Source organism: Oryzias latipes, chromosome 1 (genome assembly GCF_002234675.1).
Source record: "Oryzias latipes chromosome 1, ASM223467v1".
Classification (NCBI taxonomy): Eukaryota; Metazoa; Chordata; class Actinopteri; order Beloniformes; family Adrianichthyidae; genus Oryzias; species Oryzias latipes.
Genome location: NC_019859.2, coordinates 4,994,769 through 5,013,810, shown reverse-complemented (window position 1 = coordinate 5,013,810; position 19,042 = coordinate 4,994,769). Strand labels below are relative to the sequence as shown.

The 19,042-nt window shown below is 41.1% G+C and overlaps 1 protein-coding gene and 1 long non-coding RNA gene across 3 annotated transcripts; one reads left to right on the top strand and one right to left on the bottom strand.

Annotated features, from left to right (window-relative positions):
• The first annotated feature begins 248 nt into the window (after window positions 1–248).
• Window positions 249–16,601, top strand: card14 (caspase recruitment domain family member 14). 2 transcript variants are annotated; one of them, XM_023954704.1, is made up of 20 exons: window positions 249–1,099; window positions 1,978–2,115; window positions 2,194–2,519; window positions 3,201–3,350; window positions 3,427–3,546; window positions 3,726–3,851; window positions 5,177–5,317; window positions 5,397–5,513; window positions 6,785–6,885; window positions 7,295–7,350; window positions 7,456–7,513; window positions 8,607–8,820; window positions 8,892–9,018; window positions 11,549–11,789; window positions 11,884–11,947; window positions 12,032–12,152; window positions 14,104–14,268; window positions 14,642–14,754; window positions 16,017–16,132; window positions 16,305–16,601. In XM_023954704.1, the coding sequence occupies exons 1-20, from the start codon at window positions 886–888 to the stop codon at window positions 16,510–16,512; spliced, it is 2,916 nt and encodes a 971-aa protein (XP_023810472.1). In that variant the 5' UTR covers window positions 249–885; the 3' UTR covers window positions 16,513–16,601. The 2 variants fall into 2 exon arrangements, with proteins under 2 accessions (XP_023810472.1, XP_023810468.1); XM_023954700.1 differs by having other exon boundaries at window positions 8,604–8,820.
• Window positions 14,572–16,131, bottom strand: LOC111947430. The gene is made up of 3 exons (XR_002873265.1): window positions 16,026–16,131; window positions 15,493–15,539; window positions 14,572–14,724 (listed from the first exon to the last, which is right to left on the bottom strand). It is a non-coding gene; the product is annotated as an uncharacterized LOC111947430 (long non-coding RNA).
• Window positions 16,602–19,042: the final 2,441 nt, after the last annotated feature.

The window sequence follows — 19,042 nt, the reverse complement described above, 5'->3', positions numbered from 1 at the left end:
CCATTTTCCTCATAGTGGATCGCTCCTTTAATATTTCCTTGAAATGTTTCTTTTAATGTTTTATATATCTTTGCTCTCAAAGTTTGACTTAAACGTGCCTTGTTTCAGTGATCTCAGTGTATCTGCTCACCAAATGCAAAATGGAACCATGTTTGTAAATTTTAGGCATCTAATTTCTATTGTTTTTCAATTTGCTGCATCTTAAACAGCAGGTTACTGTTTTGTTGTGCACAAATGTTATAGTTATTAAACTGACAGTTTTGTGGGCGTCGTTTTGCAGGTGTTTGAATGAACATTTACAGTAAACAGCAGATCCACACATGGAGCTCTTTGACCTTTTCCCGGCAGGTTAACCTTCACCTGAGCGCTGCTGGCCGTGTGGCAGACAGGACTTTGCACCTCAGTGTTTGCTCCCGTCTGCGTGTTTGCCTTGTTGTGATTAAGAAGGAGCTGGGAAAAGCGGCTGTTTGTTTGAGCTGTCTGCGCTTGAACACAAACGGGCTGCGCGTCACTCATTAATAAGGATGTGCACAGGTTTATTATGTGTGATAAGATCCTATACAATAAATGTGAGCAATGTTATGAACGGAAAAGACCCTCTGAGCTGTTTGGAGGTTGAGTCGGTGACGTGGAGTCGTTCGCAAAAACCTTTTCTGTAAATGTGTGTGCCGCTCTGTCTATGAAGGTCTTGTTTTACAAGTTTTCCCACACGCCCAATCACAGATGCATGCTTTGGAATAAACTCCCACGGGGCGTGGAAAGCACTCCTGCTTTCTTTTTTATCATAGAGCCTCTGTGGCTCCTCCACTCTGTCTGCTGATCAGCGGAAGCTGATCGCCTGCTGCCGGGACGGTCCCTTTGGCGGCACGGATCGGCGCACTCAGAATGGCTGGGAACTGCGTTCCCGAGAGCCAGGACCTGAAGGAGATGGGCGAGGAGGAACTGTGGGAGATGATAAATGACAACCGCCATAGGATCTCCTTGGGAGTCCGGCCTTGCATCTTGATCCCGTACCTGCGGCAGGCCAGGGTCCTCACAGATTTGGATGAGGATGAAATCGTCTCCTGCCACAACCTCACCAATCGCTGCATGAGAACCAGTAAGCAACCACTTTAGTGAAAGACCCACTTGGAAGAAAATTTAGTTTTTGCTGTCTTAACATGTTCTTACCATTTTTCTGATGAATGACATAAAGGGAGAAAATTAAGCTTATACTGCACTTCAGAGTATTCCGTCATTCAAATGATTGTGAATCAGGGGCAGATGAAAAAATGCCCTTTGATAAAGCCTGTAGCAGTGATGTAGTCAGCGGGCCACATTCCAATGCATCCACCGGCTGACAAATAGATCCATTTACATTTTTTTCTTCCTTGTCTGAGCTGGAATCTGGATAAAAATGGATGGCTGGATAGCTCTAATATTGCTCGCCATTTTTGTTATGCCGCTAATGCTAGGTTGGGGTTGTGAGGAGATGAAAGCTGTCAGGAGAGAGTGTAAACAATGGGATTATGGGAAATGAGGTGGCTTACTCCACACCAATAGTCCCACCCACAACTAAGAGTTTCTAATGAACTCTTGCTGCTCTGCAGAAACGATTTCCCAGAATCCAGCAAAAATTTGGGATTTTGGCTAAAAAACGCATCGACATAATTGAAAAAAACAGTGGGAACGCTTTTACAATAGATCAAAAGATGATCGGAGTGAGACTTTAGGGGCCTTCAAATGAAGGTTTACTCCGAGGAATGTTGCTGTGCACTTTTTGGAATAACCCTTCAGGGGACACAACTGTATTTTACTCTGTATTTTTTCCCGGGCTGGGGACCGGCACAGGGAGGCCCAAACTTGGGCCCTCTTGTGGCTACATAGTTAGGCAGCAGCTTGAAGGGTCTGACCCAAGGACTTAACCACTCAACCAACTGAGTCATCCAGCCACTGTTTGCTCCCAAGAATCTGATTTAGACATTTTTGTTTATCTAGGCTACATGCTGGATCTGCTGAGAGCTCAGGGAAGAAATGGAGCCATTGCTTTCCTGGAGGGTTTGATGATACATTACCCAACTCTCTACACCCAAGTCACGGGACGCAAACCCAGCACAGAACCCTCAACCTTCAGCGGTCAGCACCCTGCATGGTCTTCTTCCTCCACTTCTTTTTCATGTGCAGCTTGTCTGAAATGCATTCCTCTCCTCGCAGGCCTGATCAAATACTCCGAGCTGACAGAGTACCTGATCAGAGCGGTGACAGGGATGCAAAAGGAGCTGCAGGAGGCCCGCGGCGAGGCGGGCAGGATGAGCGCTCGCTGCGCCTCCCTGGAGTCGGAGATGGGACAGATGATGGAGCAGGAAGAGAAATCCGGACGCCTTCAGTCTGAGAATGATCGGCTGCAGAGACACCTGAGCTCTCTGCAGCGGGAAGTCGCCAAGCTGAAGGACGAGAAGTGTGATCTGTACATACGATACACAACCGCCATTGAGGAGAGGTCAGCCATAAACGAGCGCCTGCACGACCTAAACCTGCAGGTCAGTGATGGACAAACTCATCCGTCTTCCATGGCTGTCTGAAACCAAGGCGACACAAGTGTCACATGTACAAAATATTAAAAAAGAAAAACTTCTAGATCATCATTCAATTTATGACAAATTATGAAACACATCAATTCAACTGATTTTCAAGATGTCACAAGATTTGCAACTTCAGAGGAATACTTTTCGCTAGGTTTCCTTTTGTTTCTGAGTAAAAAAGTCATGCATAAACCAAACCAAACACGAGAAATTCGTGTTTTTAAAAGGGTTACTTTCCTTCATGAAAGTTTTTTTTGTCACCAGATGTTTAAGACAATAAACAATGTTGATGGAGATTGGTAATTAGAACCTTTAATCTAGCTGCTGCGAACTTTTCATGACAAATCACTGGAAAATAAAAGCCTCCTGTGGTCGAATGGAACTCAAGTATCCAGTTTCTTCCAAACACACAATAGGCTCTCCTGGGGAAAACTCAGGCAGCTAATTCTGGTTTTCAGAGCTGTTATTTATAGAAAAAATAAAAAATAAGTGATATGTTTATTAAATTTTGACGCTATGTTGGGATACATGAGCACGATGTGTTTTATTAACATAATCTAAGTTAGAAAGTCTTGACAGCGGCTGTGAAGGGACAGACTGAGTACAGTCCATCACAGCTGCTTCCATGTCTTGCTGCAGGTCTATCAGCTGCAAACGGAGCTGCAGAATGCCCAGATGGACACCAAACGGCACCCGCTCAGGTTCGTCTCTGCTCCTGAGAGCCCACAGCTGCAGGAGGAGGTCCGGACACTGCGCAGCCAGCTGGCGAAGGCTCAAACCCTCGACCCTGTGAGAGGAATCACCAGGTCTGATTGACGGGGGCTGCTGGTTATCTGTGGCTTTATGGTTCTTTTTCACCCTCCAGGCCCGTCAGGACATCCTGGCCCAGGACTTGGCGGAGGCCATCGACAGTCAGGTGCAGCTGGCAGAGCAGCTTCGGTGTTACAGGGAGGAGAACGAAATCCTACAGAGAGACAAACAAGCGGTATGTCGGAGTGTCTGCAGCCCGACGAAACCAGAACATAGAAACTCTCCTTGACACTCACAGCAGAACTTTCTTCCTCATACCAACATGAAGTTGTGTGAATCTTTTATTACACACCTGTGTTCACGTCAGTGGAACAGGTGTGATGGAAAGGACAAAACTGTGTTTGTATTGTGCAGCTTTTGGATCAGAAGGAGAGTCTGAGCCTTCAGGTGCAGCAGCTCACTGTGGACTGCAAAATGCTCCAGCAGAAGAGCACGCTGATCCAGAGCCAGATCAAGGAGCTGCAGACCGAGAGAGACCAGGTCAGGGGGTGCTCACCTGAGGTGACCAGTGTTTATTATTAATGATGTGTTTTTTTAAAATAAATTAAGTTAGAAAAAAATCCACCCTCACAGGAAGTATTTGGGAAACCGTTTTCTGGCTAAAATCCTACCTATTCATTCTGACAAACAGTTCCGCTTCTTCTTTTCACGGGCAGCTGCAGGAGATTGAGTCTTGCTTCCTCCTTTAATTGTTTTTGTAACAGTCAAAAACTGTTCCACCTTATGCTCCTTCCTGAAGTGTAGGATCGGGCATCCACACCCGCAGACTGTCGGGTGGCGTGGAGCTGCTCGCTGCTGCGCCGAAGCTTTGCAGAAAAGCAGCAAAACAGGACTGTGATTCATTTCTATAACAGGCAGTTGGCACCTGATGTGGGATGAATGAAAGGATTTAAACGCCTGAAAGACAAAGACAACTTGAAAACACAGCTTGATGAATTATAAAGGCAGACAGCACCAAATATGTTTCAAAATTCTTTTAATTTTGCTTTTTTACAATACTTTCAGTGTTTATCCTTTCTCAGTTGCAATTATATTCCTCATTTTGCTCCTTTTTGATGTAAGTTCATGACCTATATGCAAAAATAATAATTATAAATTTCCTTTGAGGGCACCTTGAACTCCCAATAGATCATCTTTTGATCTATTTTCAAAGCAAATTTGACAATCTGAATTTGACATATTTAATGTGCATTTTGTCGATGAGCTCAAGAAATGAGAAACTTTCATGGCTTCAATAACTGTATGTTGATGTGTTGTCTGGCTTTATTTATTATGTAATTTTTCTTTTCTCACGTTCTTTACTTACCGCCTCTAAAGGTCGTTGTTTTTTGTTTTGAATAAATCTGATCAATGCTATAACTTGATACACGTGATAAGAAATAACAGCTGAGGAACTTGAGGCCATTCTGTTTATGCATACAGCTTTTGTCTTTTTAACAGCTCTTTAATAACTCCATTCATACGGTTTACTGCCTGAGTGAAATTCTTTTCTATTCTAAGTTTCCATTAGTCCTCACAGACACATTTAGGAATGTAGAAGATTACTCCCACACGACTGTTTCTGTAGCTTTAGCGGCAGTTTGCACGTAGGCCACATCACTGTACTCCCTCCTCACCTACATCGACACCTTTACCTTTCCAGCTACAGACAAAGCTTGGCATGTTTTGACAATATGATTGTCAGGGCCATTTTCTTGTTGTATGTGACTCAAGAGTCTGAGACGAAACCAGGGCGTGCCTTTATCCTGCCACTTCTCTGTAAACTTTCATTGTTTGATAGATATCAACTCTTTCATAACTTTCAGGCGTACCTTTCCAGAGAAGAGGCCCAGGCCACGATAGCCCAGATCTTGGCTGAGAAGGATGCCCTTCGGAGCCAGCTGGTGGTGATGCAGGAGTCTGTGTTCACCCTGCAGGTGAAGCGCAGGAGCAGCGTCAAACAGAAGGTTTCTAAAATGACTAAAACACGTCAAAAACATGAACATGCAGAAACAAAACTTACGGTTTATTTTTTTATTTTTGAAGGTGAAGGACGTGAGGTGGCAGAGCTCAGTGTCTAGCTGTGATGGGTGTCCCCGCCCAGAGCGGCGAAAGCTTTGTCGCATGGATGCGCTGCGTCCTGAGACTTTCAGCAATTCAGAGGTGTGCAGCCAGACTCAGTTTGGTTTAGTGAAACAGATGCCCCAAACGGCAGCACCCAGATTATCAAAAAACATGAACTTTAGTAGATTAGGTATTAAAGTTAAAAAAACGGTAGATGGATGATATGAAACAAAAACAACCCCTTATGATGGGCTAAAGAACAAAAAACAAAAAAAAACAGATTCCTCTAAGCAGCCACTTCCAATGAAAAGTCTATCTAAATGCGTGTTTTAGGCTTCATAGTTCAAAACAAGTTTCAACGACCATTTCCGGGCTCTACGTAAAAAATCCATGGCCTTTGAAAGCATGTTGCTATTATTTAAACCACGTCGAACTTTGACCAATCAGGGATTTGGTAGTGAACTTATGTAAGGCGTCCCTTTTAAGTCACCGAAATGCAAACCCTTTAAAAAATTATCATGGAGGAAAATTTAATAATTGCACCAATTCTTCCATATGTCAGAATAAAGCTGTAAAAGAAACGGCCTGGTGCAGGATGTACGAGATTGACATTGAGCCAAGCCTGTTCCAACTGTAGGTGGTGAAGATGCGCTTGTAAACAGTAGAAAGAGAAGAAGAAGAAGAAGAAGAAGCCCCTCCCTGCTTGTCCAGCATGGACTAAAAGCATGTTCTAGAACACGCTGTTAGCACATTCAAGTACGCGCGTCTATGTGTACCTTATCAATGCTGTTGATTTTACAGCTCCAAGAATATACAGTTAAAAAAAGGGATCCTAAGACTGAACCTTGTGGCACTCCAACTTTCAAAGTAATTTAGTCAATCAAAAAAAAGCAATGAAACTTGGAGAAATTATTCCTTATCGTATACAACATAAACCACAGTTTTTAGATGGAGCACAGTATATTTCACCGAGGGATACAATTAGAAATAACGATATTTTCTTTCCTTGCAGCTTTAATATTCCACCCAATAATTAACCCCAAAGCAACACTTTGGAATCAGAATTTTTGTACAGAAATATTCGAAATTCAGTGAAAAAAAGAAAAAACATTATAGAATTGTACACATGGCAACTCCTTTAGAATAACTGAAATTAAATTTGAACTGTCAAATATTATGATGATTTGTAGTCTAGGTCAACTTTTTTTTTATTTGTCTGCCTTGAAAAACCCTCCAGTATTAAAACACATCAGAAAACAATACTTTTAGAGGGTGGGCTTTGTTTTTTTCTTGTCTCAAATGCTTTTTAAGCTGTCTGATGGTGACATCACTGTCATCTGATGGGTTATAATGGCTTTATTTGCATTTAGGAAGAGGATGCTGTAATGAATAGCATGCGGTCCAGAAATGCAGAGCCGCCCGGCCCGGAGTCTCTCCGCCGAAGAGAGGAAATCTTGTACGCAGACAGCAGGTGTGTGTGTGTTTTTGTGTTGTCAAGGGCAGCCATTGTGTGAATGTGTTAGAATAGCTCAATGGGGTATTGTGCAGCTTGAAATAGACTCCCACCATGAAGGATTTATGGCAGATGATTTCTGCATTCCTTTCTGCTGCAGTCACATGAGTTTCAGGTGGATTATTGATTTACAGGTGAGAGGAGGATGGGTTTGGGATTCACGTGAAGGAGGAAATGATTGAGCAAGAGTTAATCATATAACAGGAAGTGCAACATTTTATTCAAACACAGAGTTGAACTGTTAATTTGATCATTTTCATTTGTTTATCTTTTAAGACTCGACAGAAACACGTAAAGATCTATAGAGTGAGATCACACATGGAAAAAAGTGGCAGACTTGTTTATGATCTCATTTTTTTCCTCACAGCACAGAAAGTGCAGAGACAGACCCTCTTTTGGACGACTTTGTGCTGCTGACGGATGGTGCGTATAACCAAACCTAATCATTTAAGGGTGTGCTGCTTTTCTGCATTAATCCTCATACAATGGTTCCCTGAAAGCATTCCGGAATTATTCTTGTTTTTGCAGGAAGTGAAGACAGAAATGAGCTTGAGTCTCCTTCCCTAAGTAACTCTGAGTCCTCTGGGTAAGCCGCTCCATTAGTGAGTAGTTATGGTGTAATTATGATGCAATTTTAAAGAGCTCTTGCTCTTGTTGGATTAGCTTTCTGTGTTTGTCTCGTTTTAGTTTTGCTTTCAGTGAGTCCAACTGTGATGTGAGCCTGCAAAGGTTTTCTGAGAACTTTGTTTTTTGGTTACAGTTAATTTGCTTTTCAGAGAAACATGCTTTTTTTGGTTGATTAATAACAATGTAATATAAAAAACATTAATATTTCACATTGACACAAAAGAGCTAAAGAAAAACGGGTAACATTTTCACTAATTTTTATACTTAAATTTTTTTTTCTAATATAAAAAGTGTAAACACAACATAGACCCAGGAGACGTTGTCTCATCTCTATAGTAAAAACATTCAAGAGAATCTCAACTAAAGCAATCAGGTTATTTTTACAGCACTTTTCCTATATTTTTATAGCTCAAAGTTCTCTCCGCGTCCCTCGTTGTTTCTCCCCATCAGTATAGAATGAAACATGGCAGATCCAGTATAAAAACCAGTGAAAAAACAAATCAAATCCAACTTTATTTATAAAGTACTTTTCATACTAGAGTAACACAAAAGGCTTTACAGACTTGAACAATAAAGAATGAAAGTTTAAAACACAAGGGTCGCCTTGACCCTCCCTACCCCTCACAATAAACATAAGGAAACATAAAACTGCATATAGATAAAACTTGAAATGAAAACCAAACGGAATTTACAAAAGCTTACCTAGAAAATGCTAAATTAAAAAACATTTAGGAGACACGCAAAATAAATGAAAAAGGTAAATAAAATTAAAAAAATGTTATAAAAAGGTACACAAAATAACGAATAACACAATACTGAACTTACAGTGGAATTAAATAGGAATATGTACATAAACATACTGCTATTACTAGAAATAAATCCATGAAATTACATATAAATAAAGCAAATAAGATTATAACTTTATGTTGTTTATTTTTATTAAAGCTGCTGAGATGGAATAAATATATATTTATTTATTTAAAAAAAAAATATATATATATATATATATATATTATTATTTGCTGAATTTCCTCCGTTTTTTCCATTAGTAGTTCAAGAAAATCGGCCCCTCCTTTCCTGGTGCGCTCTCGCCCCAAAGCCATCCGGGTCATCGGTCGGGTCATCAGCATCTCCTTCCTGGGTGAGGCTCTGCTGAGCCAGCTGACAGTCGTGGGGGGCAACAAGAGCGGGGTGTTTGTGCACCAGGTGACTGAGGGCAGCGCCGCCCAGGGGGTTGGCATCAGCCCGGGGGCGCAGATCGTAGAGGTATGCGTGAGCGTGGGCAAGCAGCCGATGTTCTGCCTCCTGGTGTTCCTCACTGTGTGCTTCTGCTGCAGGTGAAGTATGAGCACAACCAGAGGGCTCTGAGGATGGTGCTGGAGGACTCCACCTTGGAGGAAGCCATGTGGGCTCTCAGCCAAGTCACCGGCTTCTGTCACCTCTCCCTGCGGCCCAGACCAGATGGTACGCCCTACTACTTGTAAATAATAGTTTCTGGTTTCTAAATTTAGCCCTCCGTGAACCATCAACATGCAGATGGGCTGATGGACCAGGGGAACACAGAAGTTTATGGTTGTGGCTGAAGCAACAGGAAGCAGATTGTCTTTTCTGCAGATTAAACTAATTGGCAGCGGCCGTGTGAGGCTCATCTGTCACAGAGCGGAAAAAACAGAATGTTTCTTTGAACGGCTGCGTTTATGACGTCCTACGTCAGTTTGCTCAGCTGGGCTGAAGGGTTATCTGAAGTGTAAAGCAAAACAAGAACATTGCTGATGAATCAAAAGAGTCTTCCAGAAGCCCAGTTAGTCACTTTGTTACAGAAATGTTTTCAAGTGCAGGAAATAGTTATTCTTAACCCTTGTGCTATCTTAGATGACCCCACCCTTACATTGACTTGTTATTCCTACCATGACAAAGGTGGAAAGATTTCATGGACACCAGTGAAGATCACAAATCATTGAAGAAAAAAGTTTTAACGCACTGTCTAGTGGGTCTAGGTGACCCAACTCCCAATGTTAAAGTGCCTAGGATAGCACAAGGGTTACATGCACAGAAAGGAAACCAGTGAGTCTTGTTTGATCAAGAACTTTTGCCCTCAAGCCTTCAGCTGATGGTTTAGATAAATTAAACTCAGCTCTCTTCATGCAGTTTCCATGCAGCAAAAGCAGTTTTATTTTTTTCAAATTTATTTTTTATTGAAAAAGCACAGGATAAATTGTACATTGTTTTGACGTGTTACAATGTTCATGCTTTCTCAGTTTTTTAATTGAAAAACAAAAAAAACCAAAACAAAATAATAATAAATAAAAAAGGAACATGTGAGGAAGCAGGGAGTTTCAAAACATAAATGATATGACATGATTTCAGATGAAATCCGATCTTACAGGCTTAACATATTCTGTCCATATAGACCAAGTAGCGTAAAAAACATCCAGCCGTATTTGTAAAGAGTGTGAGATTCTTTCCATTATATAAATTCTTTGTACAACATCAATCCAGTCTTCTATCGTTGGCTGTTCAGGTTTAAGCCATTTTCTGGTTATTGCTTTCTTACTGGCTGCCAGCAGAATGTAGAGCAGTTTCTTATTTTTGTTGTCTAGGCCATCAATTTTACTCAAAAACAGACTTTCAAAAGACAAGTGGAAAACAATAGAAAACACATTTTGCAGATGTTCATGTATGTCAGACCAATACTTCTTGATAACCACACAGTCCCAAAATATATGGAAGTGATTGGCTCCATTGTTACCACACCTCCAACATTTACTATTTCCTAGGTATTTTTTTTGCAAAAGCAGTTTTAAACTTAAATAATAATGGAACAATTTGGAAACTAAGATCATTTAAGAAAAAAATTAAAAACATAAAGGCTCAAGAGGGCAGAAAACCAATAAATTAAATAAAGAAATTGAATTTGGAAGAACTAAAAACTTCCTTTAAGGATAATAAAATCATACAAGACATAGAAAACCCAATTAAGATTTGAACATTATAGTATATTAATATTATATTTGTCAACATATATCTAAGTGTAGATGTATTTTGGTTTGTCTTTTTTATTGCTTAAAACTCCAGTTCCAAAAAAATCCAAAAACATTAACAGTATGGAAGTATTTCTGCTTTAGCAAAACCAATAAAAAACGAAAAATCGTTTTAAAATAAATTATTATTAAACTAGAAAAGATATAAATCACACAAGATTTAGTGTAAATCTAAATAAAAACGTCATTTTAAGCGTCTCTTATCTCAGATAGCACCCTTGTGCTATCTGAGATGACCCCCCCCCCTTACATTGACGTGTTCTCCCTACCATGACAAAGGTGGATAAAGGTGGAAAGATTTCATATAATCCATGGACACCAGTGAGGTTCACAAATCATTGAAGAAAAAAGGTTCAGCGCACTGTCTAGTGGGTCTACATGACCCAACTCCCAATGTTAAAGTGCCTAGGATAGCACAAGGGCTACAGATGAACCAATCAGCTAAAGCAGAGGGACATGAAAAGGATTTCATGACTTTCTCAGATTTCAGAGAAGGCTCATGTGTAAAAATACACTTCCACACCCAGTGGGAACAGAACGTTGTGCAGAATTCACTGTAAATTCCCTTCTGAGTTCAGAACATTTCTTTGCGTTATTTAAGGAGGCGGCAGGTTGTTCCAGATGAAACTGGAACCGTCAGAAAAGCAGGATAACTCTCTGGCATTGAGACAACAATACTCATGGATCAATGAATGAGCGTGATGGTGGTTTTGCTACTGATAAGTGAACTGACATCTAAAGAAACCGAACACGCCGAGTGCCGTTGAAGATTTGCATCACAAAACCGGCATGCCCAGTTTTCCTTCACGCTTTGGCTAATTCACATTTTTATTTTTCTTGTTGAACATTGTGCAACCTTTTATTTTCCTTTTGAAACTACTTGAAACACAGAGTTGAACCAAAAATTCTTGATGTGTGCTGATTTTATGACTTCAATGGCTTTGCTCGTTTAGAGTACGAGGCGCTGCTGCAGCAGCTGCAGAAGAGCGAGACGGCGTCTGGAGACTCCTTCTACATCCGGGTCAACGTGTCTCTGCCCGCTGGCTCGACTGGAACCCTGGCCGTGACCTGCAATGACATCCTGCATGTGACAAACACGCGGCCCAGCGGCGCTGAAGACCAGTGGCACGCCTGCCAGGTGCACCCCTGCCAGCTGCTGGACCTGCAGAGTGGAACCATACCTAACTATTACAGGTTCATTGACTGCCATCCACTTATGGATCAGAACTTCAACCCTCCATCCTGAACTTAGGAAGAGATTTCTTATTATTTTTGTGTTTTGTCACAGGGCGCAGCGACTTCTAATTCGCACGATTGAAGAGATAAACTTTCAAACTAAGAAATGTCAAAAGGTACCAAAATTGTCATAAGGCTTGGTGGGAAGATGCAGAGCTCCTGTTTGCTCAGCCATTTGTGGGATTTTTTTTTGGTACCAGGCCGGACGTGAAGTTTGCTGGAGAAAAGAGAAGGCAGTGAGGATCGTCAGTACGGGCCGCCAGGGGAGGAACCCAATGTGGGTCAGCGTGGAGGACAAAAACAGCGAGAGCACAGAGTCAGGTATGAGCCTCAAACCAAGGGGTGAAGCTAAAATATCGATTGGTTTATTTCTTAATGAAAAAAAAAGTCCTTCAAAACACTCCCAGATTCGTCTTTACGCTGATTGTTGGCCCCTCTCCACAGTCCACAGCATCCTCATGTAAATTTTGCCTCACTCCTCTTGAAGAGTCACTTCACAGCCTCCATCTTTGTCTTAACATTAGAAAAACAAAACACATTCTTTTCAGTTGGAGGCCTGATGTTGCCCCCTCTCCAATGATCACTGGCAGTGATGGCACGGTCTTAGAACACGTTTATGTCTTTAAATATATTTGTCTTTCATCACCCCCATCAGTAACCTCCAAACCAAAATCAAAGCTAGAACAGCCTTCCTCTTCCCCCTTCACTCATGAAATCAGACACACCTTAGATAAAATTGCTGCACTTCCTATTTTTGACTGTAGAGACATAATTTTCTAAACAATGGCACCAAGTACTGCTCTCAAACATTTGCTTTGTCCTCAAAGATCCACTTAGATAAAATTCTTATTTTTTGTGTTTTTAACATGTTCTTGTGGCATTTTTCTTGTGATGGAGGGCATATGTTAAGAACATTAATATTAAAACTGCATTTCTGGGTATTTAATTATTCAAATCATTGTCAATAAGGAGCAGATGAAAAGGTGGCATTGAAAAAGAGCTTATTTGTCATGTAGAAACTATGCTGTGCGGGCCACAAGTTCCAATAGTCTTCACCATTCTGATGCATCCACTTGTAGAAGACTGGATCCATGAACGTCTGAGCTGGTATCTGGCTCTAAACTGTACGGCTTAATAGCTCCAATATTGCTCTTCATTTTTATTGCATCAGTACTGTTAGGTTGGGGTTGTGGGGAGCTGTAAGCTAGAGGTAGAGCGTGTTAACAAAGGGATCATAGGAAATAAGTGGAGGCTCACTTCCGTAACTCACCACAACTACCAGAGCTATTGCCGCTCTGCAAAACCTATGTCCTAGAATTCGACAGATTTTTGATTTTGGCAAAAAAAAAAAAAAGAAAAGTGGTATAAACATAATGAAAAGACCACTGGGAACCCTTTTACAATAAATCAAAAGATGATCGGAGTCAGACTTTAGGGGCCTTCAGATGAAGGTATACGTCCAGGAATGTTGTTGTTCACCTTTTGGCATAACCCTTCAGGGGTCGCCACAGCGAATCAGCTTTCACCGAGTCATACAGGTGCTTTGGCAGAGATTTTTACACCAGCTGCCCTTCCTGATACAACCCTGTAATTTTTCCGGGCTGGGGACCGGCACAGGGAAGCCCAGACTTGGGCCCTCCTGTGGCTACATTATTAGGCAGTAACTTGAAGGGTCTGACACAGGGACCCACACTGGATGAAGCTCATTGCCCTTTTTTTTGGCTAAAAGCAACAAAATCATATTTAAATAAACCACTGGGAGTGCTTTTTTAAATTATTGAAAAGATTATTGGAGTGGAACTTTATTATTCCATTTCACACCCGTCACTGTGAACTCTATAATTTGTGGGTTGGCCTTCTCTTCAACCATTGGTTTATTTTTCCTCTACCAAACAATCCTGAATCAAACTTCTCTTTATATGTCGTCTCTCCTATCATCCTTGGTCAGGCATTCATCTCCATCTTTGGCGGTAATGCCTTCAGCATTTCTGCTGCGAGTGACTGGAACACATTTCAAACCATCATTAAAGTCTATATCTGTGTTCAAACTGAGAATTCAACAGGTCATTGTTGATACTTGCTCCTGCTACAGAAGCTAGTAATGTGTTTCTGTATAACCCTGTGTATGCACTGTTTTATGCTACTTACATGCAGCCTCTTGGTCAAGTCATGCGCGGAAAGTAGAATTTGTCCTTAAACATCTCATTTTGGATAAATAAAGGTGCTAGACTGTACTAAACAGCCATCGGCTTCAACTTCTTTGTCTCCACAGGAACTCCCAGTTCCTCCAAATGTTGTGTGACCCTCATGCCTTACACTCTGGTCACCCCTCATTACCCGCCCATCTGCAGGCCGGTGCTACTCCTGCCCTCCATACTGGGACGGATCCTAGACAAGAAGCTGGCAGGCTGGCAGGGCTTTGAGCTCTGTGAGGCCGGTAAGAAACCTGTCTGTTCAGACTCCTGATGAGGAGTCTTTTATTCCTGAAATTATTTCTATTTTCTATGATTAGCTCAACAACAGTTTTTTTATTTTATTTGTTGGCTTAGCAAACATAGAGCCTCCTCCACGGGGTTGAATATTTAATGATTAGTTTTTTTATGCTCACAAGGAAGGAAATAATTCCACAAGTAAATAGCTGTAAAAGTCCAGAATGCTGCAAACAGCAAATGTGTCCCTGCAGTAATAAGCGTGGAGGGGAAGTTTGCTCACTCGTGACCACACCTGGAGCCAAAAACAATAAGGAAAAAAAAAGGTTTTATTGAAGAGAATCAGCACATTCCTGATTCCTGCCTGCTGTTGGTCCCCAGAAGTGCTGATGTCCAGCGAGCACGCCGCCCGGCTCCAGAGGTCCGAGATCCTGGAGGAGAGCGAGCAGGGCCGGTGCTACACCCTGCAGAGTGTGGAGAGGGTCATGAAAAAGGTCAGAACGTGACTCCACAGCCGTAATCGGGCACACCTGAAACATTTCTGATGGTTTGATTGGCAGAGAGTACAGAAAAATAAAAGTTCTAATGTTTGAGTGGCTTCACATCGAGTTTACAAGAATAGAAAAAATAAATTCATTTAATGTTTGAATTTTGCAATTAAAAAAACAAAGCACAGTTAGTGTCTGTAACTGTGCTCCAAACTAGTTGTTAGTCAGGCTCACTCCTGAAACAGAAGCTATTTTATTCCAACATTCTCTGCTGTTTTAGTTTGCTTTAAACATGTAGAGTGACACATTTTCAGGTGTTGGTTGGACTACAGGTGGAGAAGTGTCTATAATGTGACCTTATTTTCAGTTGGACCTGTTGCCCTCTGGGAGGCGCTACCGATGCATCAGAACTGAAACAAATAGCTTTGAAAGCAGCTTCTTTCAAAAGGCAAAAACCATGATAAACCCATCCTGACCACACATACAGATGTATATTTGCTTATTTAGGTATTTACTCTTTTTAACTTTTAACTTCCTGCTCGCTGACGTCTGCTCAGCTCATGCCAAGAAATTCAAACAATAGGGGTGTCACGGCTCATTTTAACAACGATTCGGTTCATATCATAATTTGTGGTTTACAATGCGATTCATAGTCAATATTGGTTCGTTTCGATTCGCTGCCCTACATTGGATCCAGGGCACCTTCAGCCAAAAGTTGTACCAGTGTGACTCAGAGATAAATACCTGATACGGAAAAGTACAGGTGAAGTTTTCAAGATGTCTCGTGTTTCCTGCAAGATAATCAAGTGTAAATTAAATATGTGCAAAAACAAACAAGTCAACAAGAACTAAAGGCACATCCATTCAGACTTTAATTTCATAAAGTCGACTTGATCACTTTTTACTGCCATCACATGCTGTGCTGTGATCCACTTGTTTTCATGTTACAGTTAAATAAACCTACAGTACCTCAATCCAAATGGTATTTCCCAATAGTTATAATAAACGATCTGTTTCATTTTAAAACGATTTTATAATGATGCAGGTCGATTCGATTAACAACTTGCCTCAGTCAGATCCATCTGGTTAGATCCTAGGAAAATAAATCCAATAATTACTGAAATTGAATCTAATACTTTAGAGAAGTGGTTTGATCTGTTTTGTGTTGATGTAAAAAATCTTTTCACAGTGATTTAGTTCTAAAGAAAATGTAATTCTTTTTTTTCCTTTTCTTTGTCTAATCTGGATGTTTTCTGCACATTTAACAGGGAACTCACTGCGTGCTGCCGTTGGGCCTGGACTGTGTGCGCCGGTTGCACCGTTTCCAGATCTTCCCCATCATCATCTTCATCGGCCAGACTTCTCGCAGTGCACGAAAACTCAGGTAAATCCAAAAATATAAATATTTTCCTTTCTGTCAAATTTTTGTGTAAAAACAAATAAAGGTTAAATTTGGCTTTTTTTCCAGTCATTGAATATGTGGAGCTTTCCTTGTTTCCAACTAAATATACTCCTATATTCAGATGAACATTGATGATGCTTGCTTGCTTTAACAGGTCAAAGCTGCAGCGCCACAGCCAATCAGAGGAGCAGCTTCTGGCGTGCTCGAGGAGCGAGGAGCCGCTGCTGGACAAGCTGTCGTGTTTGTATCGCAGCATGGCTCCAGACTCGTGGTGCGACCAGACCTCCCTGCTGACCTCTCTGCGCACCGTCATCTGGGAGGAGCAGAGGAAGATCGTGTGGGTGGAGCCTGATCTGTGGTGACCTGGGGGGTATTCCAGGAAGCATGTTTAAACTAGCCTGACTTTAACCCTGAACTCTGGCTGAAGTCCTCCTGAACTTGCTTACTCTGGGTATGTCGGTTCCAAAAGACCGGATATGAGTTGGCGTAATTACGCTCGACTTGGTAACCCTGGGTTGATGCGCGTGCACGGCAGGTACATAAAGACATTCTCAATGGATCGCCGATTTACGGAGTCACCATGGAAACGCGTGGAGAAAAAAAGAGAGCGCTATACTTCAGTGAGACGGAGTCTGAGGTTTTAATGACGGCGAATGAAGATTATGTGTCCATCAAAAAGTAATACTGCTGCATCATCAGCAAAAGAAAGAGTTTCTGCTTGGAGAAAAAGAACGGACAAAGTAAACGCACGAGTTTCTGATCTTATTTTCATTGTGATGCATATATATATATAACTTATCCAACTTAAATTAATTCAATTGTCAACAAGTAATTGAGTTAAATTTATTTAACGTAATTCCTTACGTCTATCCAACTCAATATTTTTTTTACAACCTTAAATTTACATATTTATCTAACTAAATGTCATATTACTCCAATTCAATTAAAGATTTTCCATCTTAATTTATTGTAATTCTTAAACTATCATATGTCTAAATTTGAGCCTGCAGATATTCTCATTTTTATAACAATAAAATGAATGAAACAAAACAGATTTGAATCATGAAACCATATACCATATCTCTGAATCTATCATAACACTACAACACAGTAGGGCTGCTAAATAAACTCATCATCCTCTCACTCATGGTGCAAAAAGAATTAAACATAACTGGACGAATAACTGGGCAAAACACAGTAAAACAACTAAACACATTTGGTCAAAAAGCCACACTTGAACCCAAATCCGTCCAGACAGGCAAAGGGAATGGTATCCCACAATTCCTTGTGCTGCCGAGGTAACAGCAGCACCAAAGTTACACCTACTTAATTGAATTAATTTAAATGAAAGTATAATAAATGTCTGAAAACTACGTGTTATTTGTAAGCTGACTTAACTTAAAAGAATTGATTTATCTTAACTGAAGCAAATAATTCAGTTAGATCAAAGTAAAAGGTTTATCTGTCCAACATCCATATGTGGTCTAATCACCCTCAAACGGTGGAAAAAGTATTATCTGAGCTTCTTCATCCACTAAATCATCTACAAATGGACACGCCATGCTGCTTCACCTCTCTGAAAACAAACTAACCTTCAACTAAACCTGCTCCAGACCAGGTTATGTTCAGAACATGAGTTGCTAGGGGAACTAAGCACACCCTGAAACATACCTCTGTATTTGGAACCGAAAGCGGTGGTTGTACACTTCTTTAGCCTCAAACTTACCGCGGGAGCTAGCATAACCTGCTTTCTGGAATACCTCCCTGGGGGGTGTTTATAAGTAGTTTTGTTTACCTACACTAAGTAAGAAATGTTTTCTGTAAACGTGGGTATGTATCTATGATACTTTGACTAAAGAATAAGTATGAGTATGCAGCTGTGATGCTGAGGAGTAAAGAAATATTTTCTGTTTTATTGGTACATTTGTGTTTTTTTGGTAGGTTTTGTTTTTATAGCAAACACTTTTTCACTATGGAGGATTTACTTTCTTTGTAATGTTGGTGATAAATAAACACTTTTCTAAAGTGCCACTCCAAACATCTTTTGATCCATTCATGCCGTTTTTTGCCCAAACCAAAAAACCTGTCATCGTCTAGATAGAACATAGTTTCTGCAGAGCGGCAGTAGTTCTTTAGATATATTTACCTCTGAGCTGTGGGCAGGGCCGTTTGGCGCCGCCGTCCTTTCCACTACTCGTCTGCAGCAAGAGCACTGCATTATGGAGGGGTGGTTCAGGGGGGGCCCAGATCCAGACCTTGAGGGCCGGTGTCTAACATGTCTTCGAACCATACTGCCTCTGAAGCTCCTTATTGGCTAAACACACCTGATCCAGGTAATCAGCAGCAGGTAAGGCAGGGTTTCTGGAAAACTAGCAGGAGGCCGGACCTCGAGGCCGGGATTTGGGAACCCCTTTACACCACGTGTCAAACTCAGGCCCAGTGCAATTATAATTGGCCCGCGAGATCATATCAAATGTGCATTAGAGCTGGCCCTCGGTATATGTACCTATAATACTACAAGTCCCACAATGCTTTGCTAGTGTGGCAAAACCAGCAAGCGCTCCTTTTTTCTGTTGACAGTCATTGACGGCCATGCTCCAGTCACATGGGACAAATTACTTTCCCCCTCCACAACAATGGCCAAATGAAGGATGGACAACAGGAGCTTTGAAGACAGGTGGGAGGGAAAGATTATCTGTTCACGAATATAAAGGATATAATGGCTGCAACATAATATAATATAATGGCTGTAACGAAAGAATATTACATAAGAAGACACTATGTGAAAGGGTTAAACATTACATATCAGTTGTAGTTCATTTTTTTAAAAATATTGAGTTTGGCCCGTGACTTTATTTCATTGCTTAATTTTGGCCCACTGTGAATTTGAGT